Here is a 13,554-nt window from a genome sequence, read left to right as displayed (position 1 = left end):
ATCACGCCACCCCGACCCCCTGTTCGCTGCGGTCCGACATTTCCTCTTCTGTCACCGATTCTCCCCAAATTCGAGCACCTGACCCCGCAGATCCGATCTGCACCGTCAGCGTCGATTCGTTCGACAATACCCGAGGCAAGATCCCGTTGCTCAGTTGTCATTCTTTACATTTTAGATTGTTATGAATTATCTGCATATTTTGAATTATGAATTGTTATTATCTGTGTGGGACTGTTGATGACGATATTAAATGATTTCAAATGATAAATTAATGTTTTTCTAGATTAATTAGAATTATTATTATGAGAAATAATTTTTAAAAGAGTTACTTTAGAAAAATGGTTTAATTTGAATTATTATAATAATAAATAAGTTGAAAGAATTTATTTTGGAAAACGGGTTAGTTTTGGATAATTATAATGCTAAATAATTTTAAAGGATTTTTTTTAGAAAAGGGATTATTTTTAAAGGAATCTATTTTTTTGAAAAGATTATTTTTAGAGTTAATCAATTTATGATCATGATGATTGGAAATTGCGACATTTCATGTGAAATTACTTGATAGTTGTAGTTCCATCTTGCACTGTTATTAGTAGTTGTTCACGTTTCCTGTTTACGATTCATGACACTGTTACATAGTATTCATGGCATTTATACATTGCTATAGTTGAGAATCACGAGTATTGCTTGACCATAGTAACCCGTGAGATATGAGTTGTTAACTTGGAATTGGGATGGGAAGGTCTGGGATCATGTTATCAGATATGTTTATTGTTTATTTCCAGGCTCGCACCAGTGAATCGTTTCGCACTGGGGTGGGTCTGAGGAGCAGTGATCAGATATGTTTATTGTTTATTTCCAGGCTCGCACCAGTGAATCGTTTCGCACTGGGGTGGGTCTGAGGAGCGGTGATATAGTGATTATTGATTATTTCCAGGCATGCACCAGTGAAGCGTTTCACACTGGGGTGGGTCTGAGGTACTAGTGAGATGTGGTTGTTAACCTGATATCCGATAATGTGAACTTTGACTCTATGTGATATGTGAACCAGTGACCTGTTATAGGATGACTATTTACATGACCTCGTTTCTTGGCTAGGTATGATTTCTTGTGAGATGTAGTCCAGTTGTGTTTCTTTTCATACATAGATTGAGATTAATATTTAATTATTTACAATTCGAGACATAATACATGAGGGTTTTCTTATTTGGATTATTTCACTCGACGTACTACGTCTCGAGTTGTAGATTTTTAAGTATTAATTCCATCTAGTTGTATGACTTTGTCACTTAGATGATTATTCTGATCACTAGCTGCATGACTTCGTACCCGATTGATTTATGGATTCTTATGATTATCATGTTTTAGTAGTGAATCTACATGTTGATTTTGTTAGATTTCCAGTTGTACGTTTCTTTTGTCATTCTGTTATCGTACCGTTTTCCACTTTGGTTTTTGTTACTCTATTTGTTTTGTGGGATCTTGCCGTGTGCCATACACGCTGACATACAACTGTTTTCTCTGGTGTACGTCAGACTTAGAGGAAGAACAGGTCCAGCCGGGAGATTGCCAGGAGCCAAAGGATTTTCAGGAAGCTTAGTTATTCCTCTCAGTTTATTTTCGTAGCATTTCCTTTTCCACCCGATCATTGTATTTTATATTCTCCAGTATTTTATTCAAATAGTTTTGTATAAGAGCATGTTGACCCGAATATTATGTCTCGGATGTTATCCTATTTGTGATATGATATTTTTATTCTGAGTTTGTCTATTATATTCTTGCTGATTGTAATCGGGGACCTATGACTTCGCATTGTATTTATTTCCATATGCTTAGCGTATTGGATTGAGAAGAAAAGAAGAGAAAAAAAATGATAGTGTATATTTCTTCTCAATCTAATACGTCGCGAGCTTGTTCACGTTTCGATTCCCGGGTATTTTGGGAAGCGGAGCGTGACATTTATTCTCCTTCTTTCATGATCTCTAGTTTAGATTTTATCTCATGGTTTTTATTTTTCAAAATATGTAACTAAAATCTTGTAGGAATTCTAGAATTGTATGAAAATAATTTGTTTCTTTTATGATTTGTGGATTGCTCTATTGTACTCAAAATGATCATGTTTAGGGTAATCGACTAGAGAATTAATTGGTACAAGAAGAATTTGATAATCTATGTTTATCTTGAATGATTTAATAGGTTATGCTTATGAATTCTAGAATTACTATCTAGTTGTTATTCTTTTCAATTGATTTTACTTGGATGATAATTTGATAGGTTATGATTTCCTTAAGTGGTTTGATAATCATACTTAGTAAATCTAAAGTAAAATATAATAAAAAGAGAATAATTATAAATTCTAAATAAAACAAACTAGTGGATTTAATTCTAGATTTCTATTTTATCCACTTGATTTTCTCACCCTTTTTAGATTAAGTTTTGATTCCTCTTTTTCTTATTTTATTTTTATTTTTAGTTCTTTTGTGATTCTATTTCTTCTTGTTTCCTCTTTGCTCCCTTTTCATTTTTCCTCTATTTGAATTTTCTTCTTAATTTTTATTGTTTTATTTGTGCACTCTGTTTTTCTCCCATATTGTTCTAGTTTTCTTTTATTTACAAATAATCACACACTTTCCTTTACCTCTCCACATTTACACTCCCAATCCTAATTGTTCACACACAACTTTAAGGAGCCATTTTAGAAATACCGCTATACACCTTTCTCGAGGGATTAATATCTTTCTACATTATAACTTGATAGTTGTGCATTTGTAACTTTATTTTATTTACCCACTATCAAGTTTTTGGGGTCGTTACTAAGAAAGGTACTTATAATTAAGATTTTTCTATTTTAATTCTTTAATTTGTATGTTCTCATGTGAAGGAACCACTTTTAAGCTTGAAGATCAATGATCGATAATTGAAGATTTGTTGAAAAGGTAAGTCCTCTTTGTGGTATTTTTTTAATTCCACCTTTTTAGTTAGTTTCTCACATCAGAGACAATTACAATGTAAAAAAAAAATCTTTTGTTGATGCAAATAAAACCCACCCAAAAACTTGATAGGGGGTAAATAAAACAAGGTTATAAATGCACAACTATCAAGTTGTAGTCTACAAAGATGTTGATGCTTCTAGGAAGGTGTGTAGATATAACTTTAAAAGAGTTTCTTAAAGTTGTACGTGAACAATTAAGAGCAAAAGTGTAAATGTGGAGAGGTATAAAGAAAGTGTGATTATTTGTAAATAAAAGGAAACTAGAACAAGAGGGGAGAAAGAGAGCAACTAAATAAAACAAGAAAAATTAAGAAGAAAATTCAAAAATAGGAAAAAGGAAAAGGGAACAAAGAGGAAACAAGAAGAAATAGAATCACAAAAGAACTAAAAAATAAAAATAAAATAAGAAAAAAAGGAAGTAAGTGAGAAATTAATCTAAAAAGGGAGAGAAAATCAAGTGAATAAGACAGAAATCTAGAATTAAATCCACTAATTTATTTTATTTAGAATTTATGAGCTATTCTTTTTTTATCATATTTTACTTTAAATTTACTAAACATAAACTATCAAATATCATCCAAGTAAAATTAATATTTATATAAAGAATAACAACTAGGTAGTAATTCTAAAAATCATAAGCAACAACCTATCAAATCATTTAAGATAAACATAGATTATCAAATTCTTTTTTTACCAATTAGTTCTTTGGTTAATTGTCCTAAATATGATACTTTTGAGCATAAGAGAGCAATCCACAAATCATAAAAGAAACAAACTAGTTTCATACAATTCTAAACTTTCTACAAGATTTTAGTTACACATTTTGGAAAATAAAAACCAAGAGATAAAATTTATACTAGAGAGCATGAAAGAAGGATAATAAAAATACAATAAAATAAAAACTAATTACAAAAATAAGAACAATAACAAGAAAATAAAGATCTAAACTATGAGCATAAAAATAAATCTATGTTACAAAAATAGAAATGCAAGAAAATAAATCTATACTATAAAATAAAAATGCAAGAAAATAACAAAAGTAAAAGAACATAAAAGTAAGTCTACTCTACAAGGCATCAAAATAAATCTAATCTACTAACATAAAAAAATAAAATCCTAAAACATGAATATCTAAAGCAAGAAAATAAAAGAGAAAAGGAAAACTTACGTTGCATGGGGTTGGCCCATTGAAAGTAAATCTCCATCTTCATCTTCAGTTTCATCTTCATCATCATCAATCAATGAAGAGAAGAAAAGAAAATTTTAAAGAGGTATTGTTTTTATTAATTGCAAATAAAATTTACAATTTTAAAAGGTCTCCTTAATTAAGCCTCCTCTCTAAATAGAATTTTATAAAATTTTACACATTCAGACCCTCACCCTCTACCCCTATTTATAACCTACAACAATGAACAAGAACGATTGGATTTAGCTTGGGGAATAAGGATTAAATCTCAGCTATAAACTAATTCAATTACGAACCAATCGGTTGGTTGATCGATTGGTGAATCGGTTGGTTGATCGATTGGTGAATCGGTTGGTTAATCATTGATTTGTAACCGATTTATAATTTTTATTGACTTCTTGGCCCGATTTCTAGTTCCTTGGGTATTTTTGGGCCTCCTTTTGTCTTCATATTAGACTTCAATAAATGATAGAAAATAAGATAATTTGACTCTTTTGAGCTTTTATTCATTAACTCTTTATTAGCATATAAATTAAGATAAAACATGTTATTAGTGATATATTTATTCAATTAAGATAGATAATGAGGGTATACAAATATAATAAAATATGATGATCAAACAGCCCCACACCTAACTTTTGCTAGTCCTCTAGTAAAGAAAAAGAAAGAAAAATTCTAACTCACTTTCGAAGGAATCACAATTATATTTAGTGCATATAATAATGCTTTAAACCCATAGGTTACCCTAGAGGATGAGTTGAAGTCTCATGAGGGCTTACAATGTATATACCTACAAAATTTGATCAATTTGCCAATTTAAAGAAGTTAATGAATAATTAATTCACTTGATGTTATTATACAATTTAATTATAGTTAGTTTTTACTTTAAAAAATACTTTTATGTATAACTTCAAAGTAAATCTTTAAGAAAATCTTTTTATTGTAGTTATATAAAACCAAGTCTAATCTAGAAATTTAATTAAAGTTTTGAAAAGAACATATTAACTTTTTGTTTTAAATAATTTTTAAGTGTCTTGATCAATTTATTTTCCATGAATATATATATATATATATATATGTATGTATATGTATATGTACACACACACACACACACACATATATGTGTGTGTGTGTGCGCGTGTGTGTGTACACGTATGTATGTATGTTATGTATATATAATACATATGCATGTATAATACGTATGTGTGTTTGTGTGTGTATATCTCTATACATGTATATATGTACACGCACACATATATAGATGTATATGTATATATATGTATATGTATATACGTATATATATACACACGGAAGCATGTATGTGTGTTGATGTCAATTTATCTAATGGAGAGTTTATCTGTGGATGAGGTGGGGTGTTAGGGTTCTCAAACATTTTTAGACAACTTGTTCTTGAGCTTACACATGCAGAATACTAAGAGGTCGGAGTTGAGATCTCCGGTGGTCCATTCGACGGTCAACTTAGTACCAAGTCTGAGTGGAGAAGATGACTAAATGTGAAAGAGTTTTTTAGGACGGATTTTGGTACTGTTTGGCAACAAGAGATTGTGTCTTATCTAAGAGATTGTGTCTTATTGACTTGGTCAATAAGCTAGTAGAGCTGTTTGGTGATAAAAAGTAGGAGGATATTATTTTAGAGATTGTGTCTTTTGCAAGTAGCTTTTGGAAAGGATCTGTCAATTTTTTTCTTCCGTTTTTGCCCCTAATAATTAGGACAAATGAAAGCTACTACCCCACTCAAAAAACGCTAGCTCTTTTTTTATTTCATGCCTGACACCCCTTCTGCTTCTCCTGAGCATGTTTCTCCTCCATCTCCATTGAAGGTCATTGTCAAGGTAGTTTCGACCCTCCCATTGGACTTCCTTTGTTTGTCCAACCCATCATATCAAGGTAAGTACCCAACATCTTTTTTCTTTTTTCGACGGCGTGCCCTCTCTCTCACTCCGATGCTCGTGACCCCCTCTCTCACTCCGACGCTCGTGACCCCCGACCGAGCAGCACACCACCACCGACGGCGTGCCCTCTCTCTCACTCCGACGCTCGTGACCCCCGATAAAGCGCACACCCAGTAAGTTGCCATATGCATCAACTGGCACTAAATTTAAACAAGAAATTTCTTCAACTTTGCTAAAAGAAAGATGTTGACGTTTCCATATAATCCATACATAACTTGAAATAAGTAGAAAAAGGTGAAAATAAGTTTGATTCCTTTAGAAAGGCGTCCAACAGAGATGAGCTGCAACCAGAAAAACAAAAACAAGGAAAAAAATGGGAAACCTGTTTGCCCTATCAATTGGAGTTTATTACAAAATTTAACCAGCTTGTCTCAAAAAGAAAAAAATTACATGTCTGGATATAGAAATAAGTCGAAGAAGGTGTGAGCGAATCCCCTTCACAAGTTTTCAACATCAAATCCTTTGCATGATTCCTTCTTTCAAAATATTTTATCAACCAATTTCTATTATTTTCTTACCATATATGGACACAAACGTGAAGAAGTTATGTACATGAGTCAATCATGATAACATTTATAAATTCATGTATTTTTCTTATTGAGTCTTGGTTATTACATGAGTCAATCATGATAACAGTTAAAAATTACATGAGTCAATCATGATAACAGTTCGTTTGCATGCATTATAGCCATAAAACTAATTAATTTTGTGTAAATTCATGTATTTTTCTTGATGAATCCATGCATCTCTTTTACAGCAAAAAAAGTGTTCGAAATGGGAGAATCAAGTGCTAGTGGAATTGAAATTTCTGCCAGTACAGAAAATGCTCCTAAGCCACTACTCGGAATGAAATTTAATACTTATGAAGAAGCTTATAACTATTATAACCATTACGCATTGTTGATGGGTTTTGGAATAAGGAAGAGCACGGTAAATTACTCGAAGAAGACAAGAGACGTGCTGGACAGAAAGTTTGTTTGTGATAAGGAGGGCTTTAGATCTAATAGAGACAAGATGGAGATGCCTTTTCGGTGAGAGACCCGAGTGGGATGTAAGGCAATGATGAGAGTTAAAGTATTGGAGGACAAATCGTGGGAGGTCACGGGGTTTGTTGAAGAACATACAAATCATGTGTTGAGTAGTCCAGACAAAGCAAAGATGCACAGATCACACCAACAATTCCATAAATCTCAAAGTTGTAAAAGACTTATTGAGAGTCTGCAAGAAGAAGGTATGCCTCCATCCACTATTTCTCGCGTCATTAACGCAACCACTGGAAGAGAAGGCGAATTAGTGACACCACAACAGTGTATTGATCACATCAGATACCAGAGAGTCAACAATATTGGCCATGAATGCATATCTATCATAAAACATTTTCAGAGTATGACAGCAAATGATCCAGAATTCTATTTTGCAATAGAAGTGGACAGTAATGGACAAATGAGGAGTGTTTTCTGGGCTGATGAAAGATCAAGAGCGTCTTATTTGCAATTAAGTGATGTTGTTGTGTTTGATGTAATATACAGAACTAATAAGTTCAGTCTTCCATTTGCTCCATTTACTGGTGTGAATCATCATAGACAGTCCACTTTACTTGGTTGTGCATTATTAGCTGATGAATAAGAAGATACCTTTATGTGGTTATTTGAAGAATGGCTGAAATGCATGCATGGGGTTGAACCAGGTGCTATTATAACAGATCAGGATAGAGCCATGTGTAATGCTATTCACTCTGTGTTTCCACTGACAAGACATCGTTATTGCTTTTGGCACATGCAAAAGCACATTACTGATCATTTGCCTACTTTGGTTTCTCGTTATGGTGAACAGTTTCAAAGGTATTAGGGCTTATGGTGTAATAGTTCTTCAATTGAACAGTGTGAAGGATATTGGCTAGAGATGAAGGAGAATTTTGATATAAATGAAGAAGGGGATGGATGGTTGCAAACTGTTTACAAATATCGAGAACATTGGGTGTCATGTTATTTGAAGGACACTTTTTTTGCTGGAATGAGATCGAGCCAAAGAAGTGAAAGTATTAATGCATTTTTTGATGGGTATGTTAACTCATAGACTCAATTACACGAGTTTGTTCTACAATATGAAAAAGCATTAACTCATCGTCACTTAAGTGAAGCACATAAAGATTTTAAGAGTCTTAACACAAAGCCTGTCATGCTCCTTGGACATGTTTGATGTGTTCCAAACTGAATTCAAAGGATTTGGTACAGAGTTTTGTGAAGAATTGAGAAAAGATGGGGACATTGTTGAATACAAGATTTGTAAGTTTGCAGATAGAGGAAAATGGGAGGTGGTTACTTATAAACAATCCAGTAAGATGCAATTCATTTGTACTTGTGCTTTGTTTGAAACTAATGGTGTTGTATGTAGACATATATTATCACTAATGATGGCTATGCAAATTTCTTCATTACCTGATCATTACATCCTACACCGTTGGACTATACATGCTCGACATCAACATTGGGGGGTTGGCAATATTGTATTTGGAAGAAACCTCACAAGCTGTGAAGAGAAGATTAATTTGTTGAAATCTTGGGCTTTAAGAGCAAAATTCAATAATGCGCTCGAGCTTGCATTTGATTCAGAAGAGAGGATGCAGAAATTAGATAATGTGTTAACAAAATTCATAGAATCACTTGAAGAAGAAGTTAGAGAAACAGAAGATAATCCTCAGATTTCAGCATCCGTTTCACATACAATGGAGCACATTCCTCAGAATACAGTTCGTGATCCTGAAAAATCTGTAAGGACTAAAGGTCGGCCACACAATGCTACTAGAATTCAGTCAGGCTTAGAACAAGCACAAGAAAAAAGAGAGAGGAAGAAGCGTATATGTAGCAGATGTGGTGAACTCGGGCATTATAGAATTAGCTGTAAAGTTAATTTGCCAAGGTAAAATTTCTTTATTTTCATACTTGGCCTATATCATTTTCTGCAGTTGTTCTAATTTCAAACTTGCACTCACTAATTTCAAATATAGTATATGCTTCCATTTATTGCTCTCTTGTGTTATGATTAATCTCAAAATAAGACCAGTCTAACCTATTGTCTTGATAGCATATAGATTTCCTATTTTGAACTTGCCCTTTGACAGTCATAATAGCATATTGAGTTAGTTATCCTACTGTCTTGACGTTCTATTTTCATTTTTATAGGTAAGAGCAATCATCGATATCTGCAAGCTGGGTAGATTGCAAGCTGGGTATGAAGTGCATTTTGTTTGTTGAGCACTTTGATTATGCTTCCAAATGTTGATTTCGGTTTTGAATACAGATGGGGGGAATGCTGGCCCTAAGTATTAAAGCAATTCCAATGGGTTGGTTGTATTTGATAAGCTCAGAATGTATCATTTCAGAATGTATCATTATATAGACCAATTGCTTCACTTGTGAGAACAAGTGCCCCAGTTAGTGCACTGGCTGCTCATTTCCTTGTTCTATGTTGATTGAGACAAATACTGAATGGTGTTGTGTAATGAATTTAGAACTTGCTCAAGATACATGTTTATTCATATGAGTTATTGGATAAGTAAATTTGAATTAGGATTTTATTTGGTGCATCAGCAAGCAATTTACATGTCTTTACACAGGGGCGTCGTGCTTTATTTTCTGGGCTTTGAAGCATATGAGCTAAAGCTGCATAGCTACATTCCATAGTAATAAAAATTTGCGAAGACCTAAAGCTGCATATGGCGAATAAAATCATCCATCCAGGAGCTGTTACATGCTGGAACTTTGCGAAGAGCCAAAGCTGCTGCCTAGTAACAAATTTTGAAAAAATATTAAACATTTTTATATGAATAATGAGTACAAGCACAGGAAGCCTACAGCTAGTTACTTGATTGTTTACAACTTTGCATTATATACCACCGCAACAAACAAATTGAGCCTCCTCCTGACCTCCTTCATTATATAACTACCATTTTTCTACACTACATATATAACCAGATAAAACATTTCAATTTCCCAAGTTGTGCAAGCTTATCCTCACATTGAAGAATCATACACGAATAACATCACATGTTTCCCCTAATAGATAAACCAACAAATACTGCAACGATATATACTAGAAATATTAAAATTGTAAACATTGATCCTAATACAAAAGCAAAGATGTACTTAATAGCAGTTTCCCTAGGTGTTCCCTTGTCCTCAAGAAGATTATGCCCCTCTGGAAACATTTGTTCTTGAACACAAACATGTGGCTGCATATGCCTTGAGCTGGATGATGAATCACGCGCGCTTAAGTGCTTCTCCCATTCACTCAAAGCCTCTTCATACGTTGCATACCCTTTGTAGGAGGCATTTGGGAATCTATCAACTTGAGAAAAACATTCCTCCCAATTATAAAAAATACCACAACGTCGACCTCTCTTTACAACATAAAAACTCTTTCTTGCCCCACAACGTCGACCTCTCTTTACAACATAAAAACTCTTTCTTGCCATTATATCACCTGCAAATTTGTGCATTGAAAATAGATTATCAATGGAAAAAAGACAAGCAAATGTTCAAGATGCAGTTCTATGTATAGTGTAGCATTATCTGAAATTTATATACCAATGCCAGATAAGAAAACAAAGGAATGTCGATAAGAAAGCAAATGAATGTATTCACTGCAATTGACACATAAATTGACACTCTTTGTCATACTCTGAAAATCTTGAGAATGAAGCATATGTATGACGGGTGTTTGCGCGAGCGGGTTTGATTGCAGGACCCAAACAGGGCTAGACCCCAATAATCCACATACTATAAATTTTTTTACAATAACATACTACACAATCAGGGCTAGACCCAAACATTCTTCACCTCTTGTAGTATATTAACATCAAGCAAATTCTCAAACTTTAGTTGATTGAGTAGCATTTCAATGCTAAATCTTTAAAGCTAACGTTCATTATAATTCTCAAAATTTTTGTTTTCTTATTGTTATCTTTTAACCATTGAATCAGATGGTGACAATGTTTGGAATGTCTGAGATTGGCCCGTGGGCATTGATGGATCCAGCAGTACAAAGCAGTGATGTAGTGATGAGAATGCTTGCAAGAAACTCAATGTCCAGTACAAAGCAGTGATGTAGTGATGAGTCAGTCAAAGCAATCATCGACAAGGCTTATGAAATTGTAAAGACTCACATCAGGATTTAGTGCACAACAGAAATTGTAAAGACTCACATCAAGATCTCGTGGCGGTGCGGTGTTTCGCTCGGTCTCGGGTCACGAGCGACGGAGAATGGGATCGTGGCGGTGGCTGTGTGCTGCTCGGTCTGGGGTAACGAGCGCCGGAGAAGACAACTCAAATACTAAACCAGCAAGTAAGAAGCTGAAATCGACAAACAACAAGCAACAACAAGCAACCACCAAGCTCAAATACTAAACTAGCAAGCAACCAACAATCCCCTAGAAGCAATCAAGCAAGCAACAACCAGGAATCTGATTTCACCCAACTTCCAAACTGAAGTTATAGCACCAAACGAACAGAAGCCCTAAAATCAATTTCACCCAAAATGAACTCTTCCACGATCACCGAACGAACGGAAGCCCTAAAATCAATTTCACCCAAAACGAACTCTTCCACATTCAAATCATCTTCCAAACTGAAGTTATAGCAAAAATCCTAGCCATTCACCATCTTAGGACTAAGATTTGACCCAAAATTTGTGGATTTAGGAAGAAGAGAGCTAGGATTTTGGAGAGGGAAATGGGGGAGGCGGGATAATACCTCTGAGAGGGAAATGGAGGAGGCGGTGTTTCGCTCGGTCTGGGGTCACGAGCGACGGAGAATGGGCTGTGCGCTGCTCGGTCTGGGGTCACAAGCGCCGGAGAAGGTCTCGCCGTCGGTGTTGTGCGCTGCACGGTCAAGGGTCACGAGCGTCGGAGTGAGAGAGGGGGTCACGAGCGCCGGAGAAGGTCTCGCCGTCGGTGCTGTGCGCTGCTCGGTCGGGGATCTGAGAGGGGGCGGCGATCGAGTGCTCGAGCGAGGCTTCGTAGTCGGGGATCTGAGAGAGATCGACGTTGGGAGAATGGAGTAGGCTGAGAATTGGGGGAAGCTGGCCAATTTTGGGAGGAAGAGGGATCTGAGAGGGGGCAGTGGTTTTGATCTCTTTTCTTGAGAAACGCGTTGTTTTTTTCAAAAAAACCCAGGCAGCGCACGATTACGAGAACTGGCCAGCGCTCCTACAGTTTTCTCATATATATATAGTATATATATATATATATATATATATATATATATATATATATATATATATATATATATTATATATATATATATAATATATATATATATATATATATATATATATATATATATATATATTTATATATATATATATATATAGAGAGAGAGAGAGAAGAGAGAGAGAGAGAGAGAGAAACTTATGTCAACTTAAGTGGACGTCCACTAAGTTTCTTAGTCATTAATGTCACTTAATTGAGCCTACATATATGGATGACCCGTTCCGTTAAATTGATCTACATATTCTAAACCTAACACACCAAATTTGGGGTGCAACCCGTCGTGGTTTGACTCTTCATCCACTCGTATCAATTTTAACGGTTTCGAATGAATAGAACTTTTTACATGGCCTCGATGGAGGGTCAAACTACGACAGGTTCACCCCAAATTTAGTGTGTTAGGTTTTAGAATATGTAGATCAAGTTCAATAGAGCGGATACCATAATGTAGCTCAATCAAGTGATCATCAATGACTAAGAAACTTAGTGGACGTCCACTTAAGTGACATAAGTTTCTCTCTCTCTCTCTCTCTCTCTCTCTCTAATATATATATATATATATATTATATATATATATATATATATTAATATATATATAAAATACTCTCTTTATTCCTTGGTTATCTTGTTCTACTTTATCAATCTTTCTAAGTGATCGTTTAACGAGTTTTGGGCTAATGAATCCCAGCCTAATTGAGCTTAAGTTATTAAGCATTAAAATACTCCCCAGACTTAATTGCTCAGTCAACTTAGACATAGAAAGATAGAACCACCTTGGATTTTAAGTGAATTTTTATTAGTGTCCATTTTTCACACTCCTCTTTTGCAAAGTAGGTTTTTTAATATGTGTGTGTGTTGTCCATTTTTTGCACTCTTCTTTTGTAAAGTAGGGTTTTTAATGTGTGTGTGTGTGTGTGTGTGTGTGTGTGTATTGAAAAATATTTAGATCAAGACGACTTAAAAAATTATTTTCTACTCTAAGCTAAATATGCAAAAATTTCTTTACTTTAATTAGAAGCCTAAGTTGGACTAAAGTAAAATATACTACTTTGAAAATTATTTCTTAAGGAATTTATTTAGAGTTATCATAAAAGATTAAGTTGAATATAAAACTAACTAAGAATTAGAAAATTTAAAT

General features: G+C 34.3%; 1 protein-coding gene and 1 long non-coding RNA gene across 4 annotated transcripts; one reads left to right on the top strand and one right to left on the bottom strand.

The window, feature by feature from the left end:
* On the top strand, positions 7,211-9,405 carry LOC109835438 (protein FAR1-RELATED SEQUENCE 5-like). Its single transcript, XM_020403419.1, has 6 exons — positions 7,211-7,718; positions 7,839-7,963; positions 8,033-8,211; positions 8,324-9,070; positions 9,117-9,213; positions 9,334-9,405. Exons 1-6 carry the CDS (start codon positions 7,211-7,213, stop codon positions 9,403-9,405), a joined length of 1,728 nt encoding a protein of 575 aa, XP_020259008.1.
* Positions 10,279-11,960, bottom strand: LOC109832388. Of its 3 annotated transcripts, XR_002244745.1 has the most exons (4): positions 11,902-11,960; positions 11,355-11,502; positions 10,592-10,633; positions 10,279-10,546 (listed from the first exon to the last, which is right to left on the bottom strand). It is a non-coding gene; the product is annotated as an uncharacterized LOC109832388 (long non-coding RNA). The 3 variants fall into 3 exon arrangements; XR_002244746.1 differs by lacking the exon at positions 11,355-11,502; XR_002244744.1 differs by lacking the exon at positions 11,902-11,960 and having other exon boundaries at positions 11,355-11,681.

This window comes from Asparagus officinalis, chromosome 3 (genome assembly GCF_001876935.1).
Source record: "Asparagus officinalis chromosome 3, Aspof.V1, whole genome shotgun sequence".
NCBI classification, from domain to species: Eukaryota; Viridiplantae; Streptophyta; class Magnoliopsida; order Asparagales; family Asparagaceae; genus Asparagus; species Asparagus officinalis.
Note: the sequence above shows the minus strand (reverse complement) of the source record. Positions and strands in the feature narration are given on the sequence as shown.